The 23,953-nt window shown below is 41.8% G+C and overlaps 1 protein-coding gene across 1 annotated transcript in view; it reads left to right on the top strand.

Annotated features, from left to right (window-relative positions):
• PPM1E (protein phosphatase, Mg2+/Mn2+ dependent 1E) overlaps positions 1-23,953 on the top strand; it is a gene marked incomplete at its 5' end in the record, with an annotated part of 103,912 nt that overhangs the window by 76,181 nt on the left and 3,778 nt on the right. Inside the window, 4 exons of the mRNA XM_023204632.1 lie at positions 9,424-9,623; positions 13,588-13,776; positions 16,530-16,673; positions 17,234-17,327. Of these exons, the coding sequence (XP_023060400.1) occupies positions 9,424-9,623; positions 13,588-13,776; positions 16,530-16,673; positions 17,234-17,327 (627 nt within the window). The remainder of the gene's footprint in view (positions 1-9,423; positions 9,624-13,587; positions 13,777-16,529; positions 16,674-17,233; positions 17,328-23,953) is intronic.

The raw sequence follows: 23,953 nt of genomic DNA, 5'->3' as shown, positions 1-23,953 counted from the left end.
TTTTTTTTTTTTTTCTTTTTTTTTGAGACGGAGTCTCGCTCTGTCCCCCACGCTGGAGTGCAGTGGCCGGATCTCAGCTCACTGCAAGCTCCGCCTCCCGGGTTCACGCCATTCTCCTGCCTCAGCCTCCTGGAGTAGCTGGGACTATAGGCGCCCGCTACCTCGCCCAGCTAGTTTTTGTATTTTTTAGTAGAGACGGGGTTTCACCGGGTTAGCCAGGATGGTCTGGATCTCCTGACCTTGTGATCCGCCCGTCTCGGCCTCCCAAAGTGCTGGGATTACAGGCTTGAGCCACCGCGCCCGGCCTTTTTTCATGTTTTCATGATCCCTAACAGAATGTTTGCTAAGTGACCTTGGATATCTCACTTGGTACACATTTAGTTTGGTAGATACACCTTTTGTCCACACAACCTAAAACCAATTTGAGGGCCAGGTATGGTGGCTCATGCCTGTAATGCCAGTGATTTGGGAGGCCAAGGCAAGAGGATCACTTGAGACCAGGAGTTTGAGACCAGCCTGGGCAATATAGTGAGGCACTATTTCTACAAAAAATTTAAAAATTAGCTGGGCATGGTGGCATGCACCCATAATCCCAGCCACTTGGGAGCCTGAGGTAGGAGAATCACTTGAGCCCAGGAGTTCAAGGTTACAGTGAGCTATGTACTACAGCCCGGTCAACAGAGTGAGACCCTGTCTCAAACAATGACAACAAGAACCCAAAAACCAATTTGAAATATCACAGTGTAAAAATTATTTTATTTATTTATTTATTGAGAGAGAGAGAGGGTCTCCCTCTATTACCCAGGCTGGAAGACCGTGGTATGATCACGGCTCGCTGAAGCCTCTACCTCCCAGGCTCAAGCGATCCTCATACCTCAGCCTCATGAGTAGCTGGGACTACAGGCATGCACCACCATGCTCGGCTAATGTTTGTATTTTTTGTAGAGACAGGGTCTCACCATGTTGCCCAGGCTGGTCTTGAACTCCTGGGCTCAAGTGATCCTCCTGCCTTGGCCTCCTAAAGTGCTGGGTTTACAGTCGTGAGCCACTAAGCCCAGCCCACTGTAAAAATTAAAAACAAGAAGGGAAAATGATCACTAATACAGAGGAAATTAAAGAACAATAAAAAGTTTTTGTAAATAAATTTGAAAACCTGGATGTTTTCTAGAACAAAAAAAAAAAAAAAAATTAACAAAGGTTACCTAAGAAGAAAGAGATTGAGAAAGTTATCGAGGAACAATCCCCACAAAAGGCCATGGAGTAGGTGACTCTACAAGTAAGGTGAACATTTTCAAATGATCAAAGGCGGATAATTCCATTGGTTTTTATTTTTTTATTGTATAGTTATTTATTATTTTTTGAGACAGAGTCTTGCTCTTCCTTCAAGAATCTTCCTCCCAAAGTGCTGGGATCACAGGCATGAGCCACTGTGCCCAGTCCCAATCCTTTTTAAAATGAATGCTCCAATTCCACAGGAAAAGAAGGAGAATTTGCATAATATAACACTGATACCAGAACCCACCCAAGACTAAAAAAGGAAATGAGAGACCAGTCTTAGTTGTCAACATAAAAAAATCTTAAGTAGGCTGGGTGTGGTGGCTACGCCTATAATCCCAGCACTTTGGGAGGCCAAGGCAGGTGGATCACCTGAGGTCAGGAGTTTGAGACCAGACTGGCCAACATAGTGAAATCCCTTCTCTACTAAAAATACAAAAATTAGACAGGAGTGGTGGCATGTACCTGTAGTCCCAGCTACTTGTAAGGCTGAAGCAGGAGAATTGCTTGAACCTAGAAGGTGGAGGTTGCAGTGAGCCGAGATTGTGCCATTGTACTCCAGCCTGGGCAACAAGAGCGAGACTCCATCTCAAAAAAAAAAAAAGGCTGAGTGCGGTGGCTCACACCTGTAATCCCAGCACTTTGGGAGGCCAAGGTGGGCGGATCACAAGATCAGGAGATCGAGACCATCCTGGCTAACACAGTGAAACCCCCTCTCTACTAAAAATACAAAAATTAGCCAGGCGTGGTGGCCGACTCCTGTAGTCCCAGCTACTTGGGAGGCTGAGGCAGGAGAATGGCATGAACCCGGGAGGAGGAGCTTGCAGCAAGCTGAGATCGAACCACTGCACTCCAGCCTGGGCGACAGAGCGAAACTCTGTCTCAAAAAATAAAAATTAAAAAAAAGGCCTTGACCTCCCAAAGTGCTAGGATTACAGGCATGAGCCACTGTGCCCAGCCTAAAAAAAAAAACAAACAAACAAACTTAAGTAAAATATTTGTATATTGAGTACAGCAGTTAATTCATTCACTGAATATTTTATTGAGGGCCTACTATATATGCTACTATATATGTATAATACTGGGGAAACAACAGTGAGCAAAACTTCAAGAACAAAATATTGGGAAGTCTATAGCACAACTTATATATTAATAGGGGAAAATAAAAATAAGCGGTAATCTCTAAAGATGCCAAAAGAAACATTTGATAAAATTTAATATCATTCCTAATTTTTAAAATATTCTTTATAAAGTAGGCCTAGATGGATATATCTTGGACGTCATGTTTATGCTTAATGTGTATTCTGGAATTTGTCAGTTGTACATGATTACAAACACAGCTTCAGTTGTCTTCAGCAAAACAGAATGTATTGACTACCTTCCAGGATAAGGGATACACAGGCAGATTCAAGGCTTCAAATGATCTCAACAGAACCTGGCATTTCTCCAACTCTCAGCTGTGCTTTCTTTCATTTTGATTTTGTTTTCAGGTTCCATGAGGTGGCAGTATGACTTGCTGGGAACCCAGGTCTTCATCTGTCCAAACTCAAGTTGAGCAGGAAAACAAGAGTAGATTTTCTCAGTTGTTCTTACAGAAGCCACAGGATTTACTCTAATTGGTCCAACTTGGATGGTTTCCCATTCCTGAACTAATCACTGTGGCCAAAGGAATGGGATTCTCTAACTGGCTAAACCTGAATCACAGGGTTTCAGAGTAAAGAAAGAAGGAAATGTTATTGGAAGAAAGAGCAATGTTTGCTAGTTTTAAATAACAATTAAAGCCTCGAGCCTGTAATCCCAGCATTTTGGGAGGCTGAGGTGGGCGGAGCACGAGGTCAGGAGATTGAGACCATCCTGGCTACACGGTGAAACCCCGTCTCTACTGAAAATACAAAAAATTAGCCGGGCGCGGTGGCGGGCGCCTGTAGTCCCAGCTACTCGGGAGGCTGAGGCAGGAGAATGGCGTGAACCCGGGAGGCGGAGCTTGCAGTGAGCCGAGATCGCGCCACTGCACTCCAGCCTGGGCGACAGAGCGAGACTCCGTCTCAAAAAAAAAAGAAAGAAAGAAAGAAAGAAATGCAAAGTTCTGGCCGGGACGTGGCTCATGCCTGTAATCCCAGCACTTTGGGAGGCCAAGGAGGGTGGATCATTTGAGGTCAGGAGCTCGAGACCAGTCTGGCCGACATGGTGAAATTCCATCTCTATTAAAAATACAAAAATTAGCTCGGTGTGAAAAGAAAAATAATTATAATAAAGCAAAGTCTGATTCAAAATGGCTAATAAATAAGCAGGAATAAAGTGATTAAGAAATATGAAGGACTTATATTAAAACTCTATTGAGCAACATAAAAAGGATTTAACTTTTAAAAACAATACAATTTTTTCCTGGAATAGACTTAATATGAAAACGATATATATTTTTTCCAAATCTATAAATTTAATGTGATCTCAAACACAATAGCAACAGGTTTTTCTGACCAAACTTGTCAAAATGTTTAGAAAGTTCACCTGGAAAAATAAACAGAAAAACCAAGTGACATCCTTTAAAATTAAGAGTAATAGATAGGAAAACTAGACCTCCTGATATTAAAACATTTTAAAGTTATGGTAACTTAAAGAGAATGGTAGCATTATAGAAATAGATGCTGAGATGAGTGAAGCAGAACACAATCAAGAAGCATATAAATGTTTAATATTTTAATGGTTATTTAATTTATGTGACAGTTTGCGTATTTATTTTTTCTTTTCTTTTTTCTTTTTGTGAGACGGAGTCTCGCTCTGTCGCCCAGGCTGCAGTGCAGTGGCCGGATCTCAGCTCACTGCAAGCTCCGCCTCCCGGGTTCCCGCCATTCTCCTGCCTCAGCCTCCCGTGTAGCTGGGACTACAGGCGCCCACCGCCTCGCCTGGCTAGTTTTTTGTATTTTTTAGTAGAGATGGAGTTTCACTGTGTTAGCCAGGATGGTCTCGATCTCCTGACCTCGTGATCCGCCCATCTCGGCCTCCCAAAGTGCTGGGATTACAGGCTTGAGCCACCGCATCCGGCCAATATTTATTTTTTCAACAAGCATCTAATGTATACCCTGCTGTCTGCTAGGTACTATATTATGGCTTGTCAAGGGCAGTTAAGACAGTTGCTATCTGCAGTCTAATTTGGAGATGAAGAACATGGACTTTTGAGTCAGATAAACCTAGGATTGAGAATGATGTTACCTATTTGTGAAATGTTCTAGAGGCATGAAATGTAGCAGATACTCAATAAATGTTATTTATTATTACCAAAATTGGTTAAGAGCTTTAACAGACAGTGTGAACAAAGTATAATGGGGACACAGGGGAAGGAGCAACTGGGAGTGGTATGAACAGATCTAGTGATTTACCAAATGTTAGAGGAAACTGATATTACTTCCTCTAATCAGTTTAATCTGTCTATAACAGCTCTGTCCAATAGACAGTGCAATGATGGAAATGCTCCCTACTTGTGTTGCCCTATGTAGAAGCCACTAGCCACATGTGGTTATCAAGCAATTGAAATAGAGCTAATGTGACTGAAAAACTGAATTTTAAATTGTATTTAATTTTAACTTACTTTTTAAGAGATGGGGTCTTGCTATGTTGGCCAGGCCAGAGTGCAGTGGCTATTCACAGGAGCTATCATGTCATACTCAACTCCTGGGCTCAAGCAATTCTCCCACCTCAGCCTCCCAGGTAGCTGGAGCTGTCGGCACATTGGGACCGCTGCACCCTACTGATTAATTTAAATAACCATGGCTGGGCATGGTGGCTCACACCTGTAATCCCAGCACTTTGGGAGGCCAAGGCAGATGGATCACCTGAGGTCAGGATTTTGAGACCAGCCTAACATGGGAAAACCCCATCTCTACTAAAAATATAAAATTAGCCGGGCATGGTGGTGCATGCCTGTAATCCCAGCTACTCAGGAGGCTGAGGCTGGAGAATTGCTTGAACCTGGGAGGCAGAGGTTGCGGTGAGCTGAGATCATGCCATTGCACTCCAGCCTGGGCAACAAGAGTGAAACTCCATCTCAAAAAAAAAAAAAAAAAAGAAAAGAAAGATATGTAAATAACCACATGTGGTTAGTAGGTACTGTACTTGACAATGCAGATCTATATAAGAGTAATATACAAGCCAAAGAATGATATAATAGTTTATATTGTTATCTGGGAACTATCCTGATAGTTAATATGTTGTTTCACCCTACCCCATTCTCTCTCAAAGTTTCTAAATTCACTTGATTGTTTTGTAATCCTCTGTTACGGCTATGTCAGATGAGGGCATGTCCATCTCAGGGTCTGCATTTGGGGGCCTATACTGCTGCAAAGACCAGATAGGTTGCAGTCATACAGGCAAGTAATTGCTGGCTGGAAGAAATAGTCTCTGGCAAACTAGTGCTTAAATAAAACTTGTAGTTGCTTAAAACAATCAAAATATTGGATTGTCTATTGACCTCAGTTTCCTTCTTGTATATACCTCCACAGCCTGGCTTTGCTCTTTATCTTTTCTCTTTTAAATTCACCCTTGGTTCTCAGTTATATAAAAATGCTAACAGTAGGGACAGGTATGGTAGCTCATACCTGTAATCCCAGTACTTTGGGAGGCCAAGGTGGGAGGATCACTTGAGACCAGGAGTTTGAGATGAGCCTGAGCAATATAGTGAGACCCCCATCTTAACAAAAAAAAAAAGTTGTTTTTTTTTTAAATTAGCCAGGCATGGTGGCATGTACCTGTGATCCCAGCTACTTGAGAGGCTGAAGCAGAAGGATTGCTTGATCCCAGGAATTTGAGGCTGCAGTGAGCTGTGATTGCATCACCCCACTCCAGCCTGGGCAACAGAGAGAGACCCTCTTATTTGAAAAAAAAAAAAAAGAAAAGAAAAGAAAAGGCCGGGCGCAGTGGCTCAAGCCTGTAATCCCAGCACTTTGGGAGGCCGAGACGGGCGGATCACAAAGTCAGGAGATCGAGACCATCCTGGCTAACACGGTGAAACCCCGTCTCTACTAAAAAATACAAAAAACTAGCCAGGTGAGGTGGCGGGCACCTGTAGTCCCAGCTGCTCGGGAGGCTGAGGCAGGAGAATGGCATAAACCCAGGAGGCGGAGCTTGCAGTGAGCTGAGATCCGGCCACTGCACTCCAGCCTGGGCGACAGAGCGAGACTCAGTCTCAAAAAAAAAAAAAAAAAAAAAGGCCGGGCATGGTGACTCATGTCTGTAATCCCAGCACTTTGGGAGGCTGAGGTAGTTGGATCACCTGAGATCAGGAGTTCAAGACTAGCCTGGGCAATATGGTGAAACCCCATCTCTATTAAAAATACAACAAAATTAGCTGAGTGTGGCGGGTGCGTGTAATTCCAGTTACTTGGGAGGCTGAGGCAGGAGAATCGCTTGAACCTGAGAGGCGGAGGTTGCAGGGAGCTGAGAATGCGCCATTGCACTCCAGCCTAGGTGACAAGAGTTAAACTCTGTCTCAAAAAAAAAAAAAAAAAAAAATTGGCCAGGCGCAGTGGCTCACACCTGTAATCCTAGCACTTTGGGAGGCCGAGGCAGGTGGATCACGAGGTCAGGAGTTCGAGGCCATCCAGTTGGAGACCATCCTGGCCAACATGGTGAAAACTTGTCTCTACTAAAAACGCAAAATATTAGCCGGGCGCGGTGGCGGCGCCTGTAGTCCCAGCTACTTGGGAGGCTGAGGCAGGAGAATGGCGTGAACCCGGGAGGCGGAGCTTACAGTGAGCCAAGATCCCGCCACTGCACTCCAGCCTGGGTGATGGAGGGAGACTCCGTCTCAAAAAAAAAAAAAATTAAAAAATTAGCCAGGCGTGTTGGCGGGCGCCTGTAATCCCAGCTACTCAAGAGGCTGAGGCAGGAGAATGGCTTGAGCCCAGGAAGTGGAGATTGCAGTCAGCCAAGATTGCGCCACTGCTCTCTAGCCTGGACCACAGAGCAAGACTCTGTCTCAGAAAAAGTAAAAAATAAAAATAAAATAAAAGACAAAACCACAAGACAGGATTTACTACCCTGTGCTATGTTAATGAGGAAAAAAAGGACAAAAATTTGAGGTCAGCTTTTTTAATATAGTCATTTGAAAAATAATTTTGAAAAAAACAAACCAAAACAAAAAAACAAAAAAACAAAAAAACAAACAAAAAATAATTTTGAATAAGAAAAGAGGTAAGTGTAGTCACAGATTAAGGCAAAGACAGTACTGAGAATCAAGTTGGGAGTCCAGGTCCCAGGCTGTTCTAGAACATATAGTCTCTCTCTTCTTTGGGATTTGTATTCTAGATTGGAGGAGGCATGTGTAGCCATTGCCATCTGGCACTTATTTTCTCAGGCTGTCAAGCTATATCTGATTTAGTTCAGTAAAAAGAAAATTTAAGTTCAATTTTTTTTTTTTTTTTCACCTGAGATGTAGGAGGAACTTCTAAAATACTGGCCTGAGAAAACCTAATCTCTCTTTGGTTATTTCCGTAGCTCAACTTAAGTGGAGGACAACTTGAGTGGAAGGTTCAGTGATAGGAAATACAATCTCTTCAGTATCATTCAGTGTTGCTTAAAAGGCTTACACATCTGTCCATCTACTGAGGGTATATGTCTACCTCAGAAGTCAGCTCGCCAATTCTACCCAATAGGTGAAGTGGGAAACATAGGTGAAGCGGTAGGCTTAGGGTCAAGAGACCTAAGCCTTAGTATTAGTATTGTTAGTATTGCTCCTCTGGCTGCTCTGTCTTTTTCTATCTAGGATCACACACATAGACAGAGTTTAAGTATATTTTCCTTAGAGTCGTATAAAAGTTTTAGCTCATTTGCTAACCTATTGGCTAAACTATTTAAACTATGGCCTAAAACTTTAATAAACAAATATATCAAACAGAAGAAACAGGCCGGACATGGTGGCTCACGCCTGTAATCCCAGCACTTTGGGAGGCCAAGGCGGGTGGATCACCTGAGGTCAGGAGTTCAAGACCAGCCTGGCCAACATGGTGAAACCCCGACTCTACTAAAAATACAAAAAATTAGCCAGGCATGATGGCAGGCACCTGTAATCCCAGCTACTCGGGAGGCTGAGGCACTTGAACCTGAGAGGCGGAGGTTGCAGCGAGCTGAGAGAGAGCGCCATTGCATTCCAGCCTGGGCAACAAGAGCAAGACTCTGTCTCAAAAATAATAATAATAATAATAGTAATAATAATTAAAAATATATACATATACACAATTCAGTTACAAATGATCATTTATAGGAGAAAAAGGAATTGGATGTAAAGGAAGAAGTCAGGGGCTGGGCGCGGTGGCTCAAGCCTGTAATCCCAGTACTTTGGGAGGCCGAGATGGGCGGATCACGAGGTCAGGAGATCAAGACCATCCTGGCTAACCCGGTGAAACCCCGTCTCTACTAAAAATACAAAAAACTAGCCGGGCGAGGTGGCGGGCGCCTGTAGTCCCAGCTACTCGGGAGGCTGAGGCAGGAGAATGGCGTAAACCCGGGAGGCGGAGCTTGCAGTGAGCTGAGATCCGGCCACTGCACTCCAGCCCGGGCGACAGAGCAAGACTCCGTCTCAAAAAAAAAAAAAAAAAAAAAAAAAAAGGAAGAAGTCAGGGAGAAAGAGGACAAAGACAAATGGTAAGCAACATACACCCTTCTTATTTCTGTAGTTAGTGGGCTGTTTTCATAGGCCTTCCATATTTCAATAAACACTGTATTTATCCAGCTAATTGGACTATGGAAGTAGTGTTAATCACTGCTTATTTTTCTAAGCATAGGAGGCTTGGCTCTCCTGGTGATAACCATAGCAAACAACCAAAAAGGAACCAGTGCTGGCAACTAGGGAGCAGTGTGGTGAAAGCACTTCTCCAGCTGGAAGAAATCAAGCCAGGAATAGGTCCAGCCCTGGCCAAAGGTTTTCTCCTCATGACATAAGAATATTTAGTGGCAGCTGCAGGCTGATGATTTTCTACTAGATAGGTTGTGGTTTTCTCTCTTCAGAAGCAGCATTTCATTTTTCTTGAGAAGGATGAATTTCTTCTATTAAGGAGGAACTTGACTAAGGTGACCTACTTCTGTCTTTACCAAGTAGAGAAGTGAAAAGCAGTTTTACAAGGCTCTTCATTGGGGGTTTCTGTGTTTCTTTCACAGAGATTGAGACAGTGAAATTGGCCCGTTCTGTCTTCAGCAAACTACACGAGATTTGCTGCAGCTGGGTGAAAGACTTCCCCCTCCGCAGGAGACCCCAGCTTTATTATGAGACATCAATCCATGCCATCAAAAACATGCGCAGGAAAATGGAGGACAAACATGTCTGCATTCCTGACTTTAATATGCTCTTCAACCTAGAGGTAAAGGGCACTTCCGGAGAGTCAGTGAGATTTTAAAGACAAAACAAACACCTTCATGGTCCTATTAGAAAAGGAAAACTTCTGATATATTTCTAATTGTATCTTTGGTAGATTAGAGTAGCGCTAAATGCAAAGTGGCACAAATTTGCAACAGAAAAGGAACTATTTTATGTTCTTTTGAATAGGTAATGCATTCACATGGTTCAAAACTGGGAAAATAAAAATGTCTCTCTTATCCTTGCCTCCCAGGTACTCAGTTCCCTTCCATGGAGGCAAGGTAGTCTTTTGTGTCACTTTCCAGAGCTATTCTATAAACATATAAGCAAAAAAGAAAACGATTAGGCTGGGTGCGGTAGCTCACGCCTATAATCCTAGCACTTTGGGAGGCTGATGCGGCAGCGGGAGGATTGCTTGAGACCAGGAGTTTGAGACCAGCCTGGGTGATAGACATAGTGAGACTGTCTCTTAAAAAAAAAAAAAAAAAGAAGAGAAAAGAAAAAACAATTAAAAAAATTACATCTCAATGAAGCTGTTTTGTAAAAAACCAAACAAAAAAACCCAAACTATTTCTATAGTATAATCAAATGGTGTATTAAGTTCTCACATTACTATGTTGCTGAAGCAACACAAACACAAAAGGAAGATTTAAGACTGATGCAGTTTATTTCATGTGATTTTCTTTTTAAAATCTTGGTCTCTGAGATAGGAAAGTAGCTGAAATTATATTTCATGAATCTCTGTATCTGACAAATTGGATCCATATGAGCCTTGGCAGCTTAATAACTATTTTCTTGTTATCTTTTTCTTTTTCTATTAAATGTATTATGTTAATGCAAACAGAAGTAGGTTTGTTTCCTTTGCCTGTCACTTGCCTCTTTTCTTCACTCAAGTCCATAACTTAAAAATTACAATGTAGTAATTTATACAAAGCACAATATTTCCTCTATTTAGCAGCTAAATTTAAATTTTAGCTTACTGTCAAGGTCTAATCAGCAATGATGGCAGGTTGGTAACTGGTGCTTATATTATAAAGATAGATCAACTGATGTCTTTGTTTCTAGTAACATGGCCATGCAAATGTAACCCAGAAGGATTGTGTGATAAACAATCCTTATATCACTATACCTACTTGAAGATTATACTCATATTTGAGGGCATTATTGTTGTTTGTTGACTTGATTGGTTTCTATTTTGCCTCCTAATTTCAAAATTAACCCAGAGGACTTAATTCAGAAAGGAGCACCTTGCTATAGTGAAACAGATTGTGGGAGCAATATGGCAACACATATTTAGAACCTAATAAATTTTCACACTCTTTGATCTAGTCATTTCACTTTTAATTCTTTATTATGAGAAAATAGAAATACAGAAAAGTCTTAGGCATATGTTTTGTTTGATATAAATGTTTTTACAACATTGTTCATAATAAATTGAAAATTATCTAAATCATGAAAGGGAATAACTATGATATGCTCATATAAGATGCATATTTTAAGCCATTTATAACAATGTCTTTAAGTAAATCTTTGTGAGATGAGGAAATACCAATAATAAAAATGACAGGCCAGGCGTGGTGGCTCACGCCTGTAATCCCAGCACTTTGGGAGGCCAAGGTGGGTGGAGCACGAGGTCAGGAGATCAAGACCATCCTGGCTAACATGGTGAAACCCCATCTCTACTGAAAATACAAAAAATTAGCCGGGCATGGTGGTGGGCACCTGTAGTCCCAACTACTTGGGAAGCTGAGGCAGGAGAATGGTGTGAACCTGTGAGGCAGAGCTTGCAGCGAGCTGAGATTGCACTACCGCACTCCAGCCTGGGTGACAGAGCGAGACCCCGTCTCAAAAAATAAAAAATAAAAAAAATAAAAAAAATTTAAAAAAGACAAAAAGTAGGCTATAAAATATCATGCACATTCTGATCCTAATTTCATTTATATATATATGTATTATATAGAGAGAGATAGAGAAGACTGGTTATCTGTGTATAGTGGAATTATTGGTGATTTTCCTTTGTTATTAGTCTAAATTATCATACATTATTATAATATGAAAAACATCAGTGAATGTTTTTTGTTTTTTTAAAAAGAAGCTATACTTTTTTATTTTTTAAAGAAATTCATTTGGCTTCCTTTTGTTTCTTCTGGTGCTATTTCAAATTATTTAAAAATGAGTACTGCTTTAGTAGAGATAGAAATACTACCTGTCAGGATTATTTCTATTTTTTTTTTTTTTTGAGACGGAGTCTCACTCGCTCTGTCATCAGGCTGGAGTGAAGTGGCGCGATCTCGGCTCACTGCAACCTCCGCCTCCCGGGTTCAAGAGATTCTCCTGCCTCAGCCTCCCGAGTAGCTGGGAGTACAGGCATGTTGCCACCACACTCAGCTAATTTTTGTATTTTTAGTAGAGAAGGGGTTTCACTATGTTGGCCAGGCTGGTCTTGATCTCTTGACTTTGTGGATCTGCCAGCCTCGGCCTCCCAAAGTGCTGGAATTACACGTGTGAGCCACCGCGCCCGGCCTGTATTATTTCTAGAGAGTTGTTTAATCCTTTCTTAATGGCATTAAAGTTGCTAAATGAACTAATTGTAATGTGTGTGTTAGAGACAGGTTTCATAATATTTTGGTTACTATTCTATGAACATTTATATTTGGTACTTTTGTGAATGTAATATACCCTTTTAAAAGTAACTTTTTCAGCCGGGCGCAGTGGCTGTTGCCTGTAATCCCAGCTACTTGGGAGGCTGAGGCGGGATGATCTTTTGAGCCCAGGAATTCGAGGTTACAATGATCTGTGATCATGCCACTCTACCCTAGCCTGGGTGACAAAGTGGGACCCTGATTCTAAAAATAAATAAATAAAAATAACTCTTTCGAAGTGCAGATATACTTGTTATTTTAGTAGCCCTTCCAAATCCCCATGAGACAGCAACTCATCCCTGCCTAACAGATGAGAAAACTACGTGATTCGCTTAAGAATCAATGACAGGCCTGGACTCTTCTAAGGCTCTTAGAGCCTAGGAAAAAGAAGTCAAAAGACTTGCAAATGAAAATTATTACATACTGTTGCCTGAAGGGAGCTCAGGACTCAGTGCGAGTTCAGTGCGTCGCAGATCTTATAAGTGAGACAGATCTGAGATTTAAACACTTGAGCAGATGATAAAGCAGCAAACTGCTTAATTGTTGATGCGGAATCTTATGATTAGGCTTCTTTTGTCAAGACAAAGCACAGGGCTGGAAGATCCTCCTCTGGCAGTTGCCTTTGCAAGGAAATGTGAAACTAAAATCTTAGACCATGGGGTGAGGCAAAGTGGTCAGCCACACAGGACATTTGAGCATCTGATGTGGTTCAAGTTTGGTAAACTAGTTTAGAGATGCTGTGCTATTTATGGTGAGAATGCAGTGTGACTGGGAATGATTTATGAGGAAGGTATTATAGTTTAGAAGTATGTTTATGCTTTCATATCTTTATATATTTTAAACTTGAATTTAACTGGCCTTGTGTCAGAAGACCAGATATTTTCTATTGTTCTCAGGTTCTAATTTTGCTATTAAAGCACTTTCATTTTGAAAAAAATCACTCAATCTGGAGCTGCTTTTGTTCAATTCCTTCTCATACCCTACCTATTCCCCCTCCCCCAACTTGTAACAGCAATTTTGAAGCAAATGTACGTGGGTGGTTTCCATGGTACAAGACAACAACTTTCACGGAGAGAGGGCACTTCAGCTTGAACTAATTGGGCATGACGTGTTCCAGTGTTCTGGTGTGTAAACACAGATGCCCTAATATTATAGGTATTTCAGCAGTTGATCAGGCATGTTAGAGAAGGAAAACATTTAGTCTCATTATTCCAAATGACAAATGCAGTGGAGGAGAAAGGATGGGCAACAATGATGCCAGGAGATGGGTTCATTTGAATCATGCTGTACCCAACTCCCTTAACTGTTCTGTGTTTCTGTTGACAGGACCAGGAAGAACAAGCTTACTTTGCAGTGTTTGATGGCCATGGGGGAGTAGATGCTGCTATTTATGCCTCCATTCACCTCCACGTTAACTTAGTCCGCCAGGAGATGTTCCCCCATGATCCTGCTGAGGCCCTGTGCAGGGCCTTCCGGGTCACTGATGAGCGGTTTGTGCAGAAAGCAGCCAGGGAGGTATGCCCCTTTCTCATAAATTCCAGCTAGAAATGCACTAGCTGAGTTCAATTTGGTCTGTGTGGTTAAAAGGCTATTTAGATTTTCTCTTTCTGGGCAGACATTATCCAAATTGTATTCTTCACTCATAGTATTGGATTCTGTTGTAGTTCTAATTCCCTCCTTAGGAATAGTTTCAAGGGGTACAATGATGTACTGTATAGAAACTCTCAAGCTGTAATTTTCTGGATTCATTTCTGTAATAATTGCTGGATTTGGCAGGTGAGTTTCATCTTTCTTTTATTCACCATTGCCTGTCAGGTTCACACCAGGACCATCTCTCTAAGCAGACTCTTGCTGACAAGATCTGGATATGGTGAATAAAACAATGGTCTAAAAAAGAAACAGAAACTGGGATTACTTCCATACATTTGGTTCTAAATGGGTAGGCAGTGTTTTGCTGTGTATCTCTTGAGGGAAAATTTGCTTGGAAAGGGTGAATCCTTAAATGATCCTTGAGCTGATTTTTCTCTTAATAGGGAAAAAAGTCAGAGCTCATGTCCTACATTGCGAAGGTTAATCAGACCTAAGTTTTTTTACTTTGAATAAATGGCAAGGACTCTATATTAAGGTCTAAAAGTAAAAAAAAAAAAAAAAAAAACAACTAATTAGTGTTCTGGGTATTGGTACATAATTAACTACAGTGTTCTATATTGAATTTTTAACTAGGGATGAATAGAAAGAAAATAATTTTTAATTTTTAAAAGTAATTACAGAAGTAGATAGACAAAAAATAAGACTCCTGCACTGTGACTTAAAAAAGAGTTAATGTTTAAGTCAAAAAAAAAAAAAAAGAGTTAATTTTTTTTTTTTTTTTTGAGATGGAGTCTCGCTCTGTGGCCCAGGCTGGAGTGCAATGGCGTGATCTTGGCTCACTGCAAGCTCCGCCTCCTGGGTTCACACCATTCTCCTGCCTCAGCCTCCCGAGTAACTGGGACTACAGGCGCGCACCACCACGCCCGGCTAATTTTTTGTATTTTTAGTAGAGACAGGGTTTCACCATGTTAGCCAGGATGGTCTCAATCTCCTGACCTCGTGATCCACCCGCCTCGGCCTCCCAAAGTGCTGGGATTACAGGCGTGAGCCACTGTGCCCGGCACATTAACTCTTTTTAAAATGGGCTTGGAGAGATCAGGGTAATCATTTAATCCATTTTTTTGATAGCATAGTTATGCTACAAGCAATAATGGGGCTTGGAATTAATGAAACAATAATTCAGACCTATTTGGTATTAAGAAAGAGAATTATTCTTAATCTCTCCCCTCCCCTAAGTTTGGATTAATATGCAAATCCAACAGTAACCAGTAGAGTCCACACAAAGAGGTGGTGCTGGAGAATAAAGCTGCTCTTGACCTCTGAGCTCCCAGTCTCTTGAGGACCTGTGTTCTGCTTGGCTCTGCCTCTCTTGAAGCTGCGGGCTTTTATCATCTGATTTGAGGACAACAGCGGGCCCCTGAGAGGTGACCTGTAATCACCAATGTGAAACAAAGAGAATCACTCTGTCTTCTTTATCCTCTATTCTATTCTTTTCCTCTGTCTTCTCAAAATTATGTTTTTTTTTTTTTTTCTGACCATGTTTACCTCATTTGTTTTGTCAATGACCCTGGCGTCTCTCAGTTCTGTCAATAGTTCTGAATAATTTAGGTTTGTCTCAGCAGCCCCTTTCCTCCTTCTTATGCTTCCATGTGCCACTAACCGCTGGGAAGAAAGCAGCTATTCCTGTTGTGAAGCAGCCCGGCCTCCTGTTCTCTCCAGGGCATATGCACTGAAGTGTGTTTATCATGTGTTCTAGGGGGCTGAGTTTTTGAACATTCTGTGTGGGAAGACATTTTATTGGTGGGTGAGGATTTATAACAAACTTTCCCTATAGAGGGGAAATGAGAAGTTGTTTTTCTCATTGGATACAAGAGGCCTTTTACCACCCCTGACGCATTGGTTCTAATTTAGGCCAGGTCCTTAGTAACAGAAAGTCATGCTCATTTGGTGGTGACTCATGTCAAATGGGATGTCATTTTCGTATAGTAGGAACAAGAGCTTTAAGTACAGTGGTAGCTACTGCAGTGAAATTCCAGGCTGTTAGTTCTTTATGCAATGTTCCAAAAGCAAAGGCCTCTAAAAATACTGTCGGGAGGATATTTTTTAAAGGTATAAGCATCTTAGTACTCCAGGGAACGTAAGCTGTCTCTTGGCTCCTTAGCTTAATTTCCAGAGATTAGAGCATCTGTTGTGTACCAATCATATGTTTTATATATCATTTCGTACAGCTAGGACTCTCCCACTGAACAAGTATGATGTCAGTAATGAAATGGAGAGCAGAATATAGACATTTTTACTCTGAGGATTGGTATAGAGGATTTGGTGCTTGACTGGGAGGAAAAAGAATTTCAATTCTGTTTTATGTACTAATAGTTACCTGCCCTTGGGCAAGTCACGTAACCTGCCCTAGTTTTCTTATCTGTATTTAAAGTAGAATTAATAATCATCCCCGCACTGCATATCACAGATCAGGTGGACTTATGTGTGCATATATATATAAATACATACATGCATATAAAAATGCATTGAGACAATGAATTATTGTCTACGTGTGAAATTCCATTATTAATAGTATAGCTCCCAGCTGAAAAGCTTATGTTAATTATAAATTGCTTCTCAATAAGAATGTTGTATCTATCTCTTTTCACTGAGTCTAGTTTTATTTAAACTATTTTCAGAGCTTAAGATGTGGGACCACAGGAGTGGTGACTTTCATCAGAGGCAACATGCTACATGTGGCCTGGGTGGGTGATTCCCAGGTTATGCTTGTGAGAAAGGGTCAAGCTGTTGAACTAATGAAGCCACACAAACCAGACAGAGAAGTAAGTATGGTCTGTTTTAATAGAGCCCATGCTCTAGTTATTACTTTAGATTTTCTAGTTATTGATTAGGATTCACTTACTATTTATTTATTTTTTTGAAACGGAGTCTCAGTCTGTTGCTCAGGCTGGAGTGCAGTGGCGTGATCTTGGCTCACTGCAACCTCTGCCTCCTGGGTTCAGGTGATTCTCCTGTCTCAGCCTCCTGAGTAGCTGGGACTACAGGCTTGCGCCACCACGCCCAACTAATTTTTGTATTTTTAGTAGAGACGGGGTTTCACCATGTTGGCCAGGATGGTCTTGAACTCCTGACCTCAGGTGATCCATCCACTTCGGTCTCCCGAAGTACTGGGATTACAGGCGTGAGCCACTGCACCTGGCCAGGATTCCCTTAATTATTGCAGTTATTGCTATTACATCAGCAACTGTGCTCACCCTCCAATGGAGAAACAAGGAGAATCTTTTCATGAGCTGATGAGTATTATATCTGTTGTTTACTGTTAAAGTGAAGGAATAAATCCTGAATCCAGTTATTTGCTTCTTTTTATTGCATTGCTGTTTAGGATGAAAAGCAGCGAATTGAGGCCCTTGGAGGTTGCGTAGTCTGGTTTGGTGCCTGGAGGGTGAATGGAAGTCTGTCAGTCTCCAGAGCTATTGGTAGGAAAAACAAATTTTTGTTTCCCCAAACTGTCCTCTTCTAGTTCATTGTCCTGTATTAACTCTGATACAGGAAACCTGAGATAATTTATATTACCAGAATGCTTACTATTCTTTAAAATAATAATTGGATGTCTCTTTTAATTGTTTGATTTAGTTAAAACTGTACATTTATATACTTAAATTCCATTGTTGAAAGAGAACTGCCAGGCGCAGTGACTCACGCCTGTAATCCCAGCACTTTGGGAGGCCGAGGCGGGTGGATCACGAAGTCAGGAGTTTAAGACCAGCCTGGCCAACATAGTGAAACCCTGTCTCTATTAAAAATACAAAAAATTAGCTGGGCATGGTGGCGGGCACCTGTAATCCCAGCTACTTGGGAGGCTGAGGCAGGAGAATTGCTTGAACCTGGGAGGCAGAGGTTGCGGCTAATGGAGATCGCACCATTACACTCCAGCCTGGGTGACAGTGCAAGACTCTGTCTCAAAAAACAAAACAAAACAAAACAAACAAACAAAAAAAGAAAGAGAACCATATCAAGAAATGCAGAATTTCCTACTTTCTATATATTTTAAATTTCATGGAAGCCTTTAAACATTAGTACACAAATCTGCTTCAAACCACAGTTGGGGCAGGCACAGTGGCTCACACCTGTAATCCCAGCATTGTGGGAGGTTGAAGCGGGCAGACCACTTGAGCCCAGGAGTTCAAGACCAGCCTGGGCAACATAGTAAGACTTCATCTCTTAAAAAACAACAACAACAACAACAACAACAAAGGCAGGGCACAGTGGGTCACGCCTGTAATCCCAGCACTTTGGGAGGCCAAGGTGGGCAGATCATGAGGTCAGGAGATGGAGACCATCCTGGCTAACATGGTGAAGCCCCATCTCTACTAAAAATACAAAATATTAGCTGGGTGTGGTGGCAGATGCCTGTAGTCCCAGCTGCCCAGGAGGCTGAGGCAGGAGAATGGTGTGAACCCGGGAGGCGGAGCTTGCAGTCAGTCAAGATCGCGCCACTGCACCCCAGCCTGGGCGACACAGCGAGACTCCATCTCAAAAAAAAAAAAAGCTGGGCATAGTGGCTTGTGCCTGTAGTCCTAGTACACAGGAGGCTGAGGCGGAAGGATTGCTTGAGTCCAAGAGTTTGAGGCTGCAGTGAGCCAAGATTGTGCCACTGCACTCCAGCCTGGGCCAAGGGAGAAAGATTCTGTCTTAAAACAAAAACAAAAAATCACAGTGTTTCTTATTTCATTGCATTTTGGGTCAAATCAGTATTTTCCAGAGAATGGAAGCCTTTCTCCATATTTTATCCATATTTATTTTGTTTATGCCTCTAAATTATTTCAATGAATTTTAAAATGACATAAATAACAGAATAAGTTGATAGGAAAAACATCATGCTTTTTATATAAAAACTACTTTCTGGATGTGGAATACAGTCATTTGTCAGATAACCCTGGGGTTTCAAAGAACCATATATCCCTGGGACTTAAATTTTTCAAAAGAAGGGGAAAGTCAATGAAACTCAGTCTAAAACATAGAGATTAAACAGCTAAGTTGGCTGGACAAAATGCAAGGGTGTTAGTTCAAAGAATTAAGCTATTTCTATCTTTGTCTCACTTTGGGCCCTGGGTTTATTATTTTAGGCTTCATGGCTTAACTTCACTTCCTGTTTTTTAAAAAAAGAATAAATCAATATGTATATCTATATGGGTGATACATACATTACATGTATACTGCAGCTTTTAATCTCTGCTTCCCTAAAGAAATGAAGTAATTAGACATGGTTGAAATTTACATCTAGTCTCAAAATTTAATCATTATCAAAAAATTCCAGAACCTGAAGAAAATCTGAAAGGATTTAGCTTTCACCACTGATTTGAGTTCCTCCCACTCTTTGGGAAGGTGCTGGCAAGCTGTGAAGTGGCCCAAATATGAGCAGAAAGCTGAAAGAGAAATAGAGAGCTAAAAGAGTCTACAAATACCTCCTGAAAAATTGAGAGTTGGCTTGACCTTAGACTGGAGGGAGTTATTAGGAACTCTAGAATAAGGCCAAAAAGGGGAAATTTCTCATTTCTAAAATATATCCTTCTATGGAATTATTATTATTATTCTTGGTGGGGAAAAGTCTTTATCATGCACATTGTAGGTTTAACAGGACCCAACACCCATCAAATGCTATCCTTGACTGAAAATCACTGAACCAGAGGACTATACTATTTGTGGAACCAATTTACATTAATAATCATTATATGAGTGCTTGAGTGGCCAGTGAATTAGGTTGACAGCTCAAACCAAACAGCTGTTTCGCCTTATCTGACCTGTCTTTGTCAGAGGACTGAGGATCATCTTTAATGCTTTTACAGAACTAACTTACTAGAGGACACCAGCCTCTTCTTCTAAAAGGTAAAACTAAAGATGGGAAGAATGTCCCTTAATAAGTGACAATCTCAGAGAGAAGGCTGGGTGTGGCAGCCAGCACTGTGGGAGGCGAAGGTGGGAGGAATGCTTGAGCCCAGGATTTTGAGACCAACCTGGGCAACATAGTGAGACCTCATCTCTATTTTAATAATAAAAAATAATCTAAGAGTGGATAAGGGAGACTTCATACATGGAGTGACTTTTGAGTTGAATGTGGAGGATAATGTGCTGGGAAGGAAATCCCTACACAGGTAGAGGGAAGCATAAATACACAGGGGTTTGAAAGGGCATGGCATGTTTTAGGAAAAACAACAAGTACAGAAGGTTAGAGCAGAGATGGGAGTGGTAAGAGATTAGCAGTGTTGGTGCCAGATTGCGAAGGGCCTTATGTGCAAGGCTAAGTAGTCTGGACTTTACCAGGTGAATACGCAGAGGGGCCACAGGATCAGATTTGTATTTATAAAGATATTTGTATGGAAGTTGGGCTAGAGTAGAAACAGGCTGGCTGGGAGACATTCATAGAGTTTGTTACAGAGATGAGAGCTAAAAAGGGATATGGAGGAGGGTATCAATTTAACTGATGGGACGGATTGGTAGGTGGAAAACCTACTAATCAACAAACAATCTGGCACGCAGGAATAGGCAGTAACATAAAGGAGCAAGTGTAGATTTAATTTCTTGGGCAGTTTGATGGTGAAGGGGAGAAAGGAAATAGTGTGGTGGTTTAAGGCAAAAGCTGATTCAGGAAAGGGTTCCCTTTTATTGTTTCTATTTTTAGGATGAGGAGATTTTAGATTTAAGCATGTTTGTAGGAAAAGGAAGACAGCAAGTAGAGGAGAAATTGAAGACGAGAGAGAAGCTAGAGTCCTAGGGAGACAGGACCAGCAGCACAGGCTCACTGTTAGGACGGGAAAAGGACACTGCTTACCCTGAGAAAACGGTAGCTGATATGGGGGAATCGCTACAGATTAAACAAAGAGTGTGTGTGGCCAGGAGTGGGAGGGGAATTGAGAAAATTCAAGCCTGATCAACTTGTCTTTGAAGTAGGAAATTAGGCCATTTACCAAAAACCAGTAGCTTAAGTGGATGAGGGAGTTGAAGAATTTGAGAAAGAATTGGAAACCACATGGAATAAAATAGGGGCCTGCAAAAGGACAAGAAAAAGGACTCCTGGGCAGAGTTCAGCTCTACTCAGGAAAGAAATGATACTTAAAAAATGAAAAGGTTTTCAACAGTTTCTCCCCATGAGCCCTTCAGACTTATGATCCAAAGTTGACAGAGCATGATATGTTTCCTAACATATGGAGAGAGGAGGCTGAAGACAAAAGGATGTTGCCATTTCTACCATGAAATGGATATTCATGCCCTCCTACCAAATTTGGGGGCGAAATGTCATGAATGTGACACCCAACAGTAGAGCAGGTGAAAAGCCAGAACTTTGGCAGCATTTTCTCTGTGCAAATCTTTGTATGTTCTGTTCCAAACTAACAGTTGCAGTAGTCTTTTAATTGAAGCACTAAAACAAGATTTTTGGGAACAGTGTGACTCAGATCACATTTATTTTTAGAGGTGGAATTCAGAAAATAATAATGATGATAATCATATAATCAGGTAGAGTAGGGGATGGGAACTTTAGTAAATTGATGAAGGACACTGAATCCATGTTGGATTTTATTTATTTATTTTTAAATATCTCTTTTAAATTTTTGCATTTTCTGCTTAAATAGATTGAGTTTTGATGAGCTCTAACAGGCTATGGAGGCACCATAGCATAGAAGTGAAGTTGACTAAATCAAAAGCATGCTTGGGAAAGATGGTTTTGACTCCTGTAAGAAATAATCAATGAGGGCTGGGCACGGTGGCTCATGCCTCTAATCCCAGCACTTTGGGAGGCCGAGGCGGACGGATCACAAGGTCAGGAGTTCAAGACCAGCCTGACCAACATGGTGAAACCCCGTCTCTACTAAAAATACAAAAATTAGCTGGGCATGGTGGTGCGTGCCTGTAATCCCAGCTACTTGGGAGGCTGAGGCAGGAGAATCGCTTGAATCCAGGAGGTGGAGGTTGCAATGAGCTGAGATCGTACCACTGCATTCTAGCCCGGGCGACAGAGCGAGACTCCGTCTCAAAATAAAAAAATAAAAATAATGAATGAATGAAGGGAGAAGAGCCTAGATATGAGTAAGATGAGAGGGTTGTATGTTTGTGAATGGAAGGAGTGAAATGAACGTTTATAACATCGAAGACTAATTTCTTACCTAATAGATATACTAACCCAGGTAATTATATTAAGTAATTATTTGTTGCTCTGTGTATCTAATCATGCAACCTGCTGGATAGGGCATGTGTCCACACTGGTTCTAGCAGTTATCCATAGAGTTCCTAATGAGCTTTCTAGCCTATTTGAGGATTAAACAGAAATGTAAAATGTTGGAAAGAAACTTTTTTTTTAATTTGAGACAGTCTCCCTCTGTCGTCCAGGCTGGAGTGCAATGGCGCAATCTGGGCTCACTGCAACCTCTGCCTCCTGAGTTCAAACGATTCTCCTGCCTCAGCCTCTTGAGTAGCTGGGACTTCACATGCACGCCACCAGGCCTGGCTAATTTTTGTATTTTTAGTAGAGACAAGGTTTCACCATGATGGTCAGACTGGCTTCGGACTCCCGACCTCAAGTATCCTCCCGCCTTGGCCTCCCGAAGTGCTGGGATTACAGGCGTGAGCCACTGCGCCCGGCCAACTTTCTTGGGTCAGAGAACCCATACCAGATACTAGAAATAATGAATATATAGTCAGATCACTCAAGTGAGTTTATCTTCATTTTAATCTTCCCTGAGTCAAAAAGTTTGGTTTTAGTGCAATGGAAAGGATAGTAATTGATGAGAGTTGTGTAGGTGACAAATAGAAGAGCTAGGATTTGGACCGAGGCAGTCTGACTCTAGTGCTGGTGTCCTTAACCACTCAGCAGTATGCCACTGCTGTACAGTAAAGCCCTTTGTAAATATCTGGAGTTTGGTTCTTGTTTTTATAATACTATGTAATGATGATTTATGATACCCTACTCTAGGAATTATTGCTCAGTACCCTGTGTTGTTTTGTTTTTATTTTTTTGTAAAGAAGTGAATGAGAGGCCAGGTGCGGTGACTCACGCCTATAATCCCAGCACTTTGGGAGGCCAACGCAGGCATATCAACTGAGATCAGGAGTTCGAGACCAGCCTGGCCAATATGGCGAAACTCCGTCTCTACTAAAAATACAAAAATTAGCCAGGTGTGGTGGTGTACGCCTATAATCCCAGCTACCCAGGAGGCTGAGGCAGGAGAACTGCTGGAACCTGGGAGGCAGAGGCTGCATTGAGCCAAGATTGTGCCACTGCACTCCAGGCTGGGCAACAGAGCAAGACTCTGTCTCAAAAAAAAAAAAAAAAAAAAAAGTGAATGAGAGCTGAGTGTGGTGGCTCATGCCCGTAATTCCAGCACTTTGGGAGGCCAAGGTGGGCAGATGGATCATTTGAGGCCAGGAGTTCAAGACCAGCCTGGGCAAGATAGCATGATCCTATCTCTAAAAAAAAAAAAAAAAAAAAAATAGAAAAATTAGCTGGGCGTGGTGGTGTGCGCCTGTAGTCCCAGCTACTTGGGAGGCTGAAGTAGGTGGATCACCTGAGCCTGGGAGATTGAGGCTGCAGTGAGCCCTGATCGTGCCACTGCACTCCAGCCTGGGTGACAGCGTAAGAACCTGCCTCAAAAAAAAAAAAAAAAAAAAGTGAATGAGAGTCCCTTGCTGTAGTCCTAAGCTAGTTACCTCATAGGCTAAGGACCCTTTGGCTGTGCTCTCACAAAGCACCTAAAGGAATATAATCAATGTAAACAATTAATGGATTTGGAAGTGCTCTGGATCTGAAAATCCTAAATGACCAATTATCTCAGTAGTCTGGTGATAGAAACTTAGTTTAGTGTGGGCCCAAGGTCTGCAGTCTCACTCCTACCCCAAGCACCCTACTCTCCAACTGCACATTACTCCCTAACAGTTACCTCTGCCTTTGCTTATCCTGTTCCCTCAACTGAGACAACTTCTCTGCCTGGTGATAACTAACTTACCCTTCAGGACCAGCTCAGATGTCATTCTGTGACAGGACGAGCTAAGCAAGAAAAGGAAGACAGAAAGGCCCAGAAAGACCTTGAATTCTCACAGTTGTTAATAAGCG

This window comes from Piliocolobus tephrosceles, chromosome 16 (genome assembly GCF_002776525.5).
Source record: "Piliocolobus tephrosceles isolate RC106 chromosome 16, ASM277652v3, whole genome shotgun sequence".
NCBI classification, from domain to species: Eukaryota; Metazoa; Chordata; class Mammalia; order Primates; family Cercopithecidae; genus Piliocolobus; species Piliocolobus tephrosceles.
Note: the sequence above shows the minus strand (reverse complement) of the source record. Positions and strands in the feature narration are given on the sequence as shown.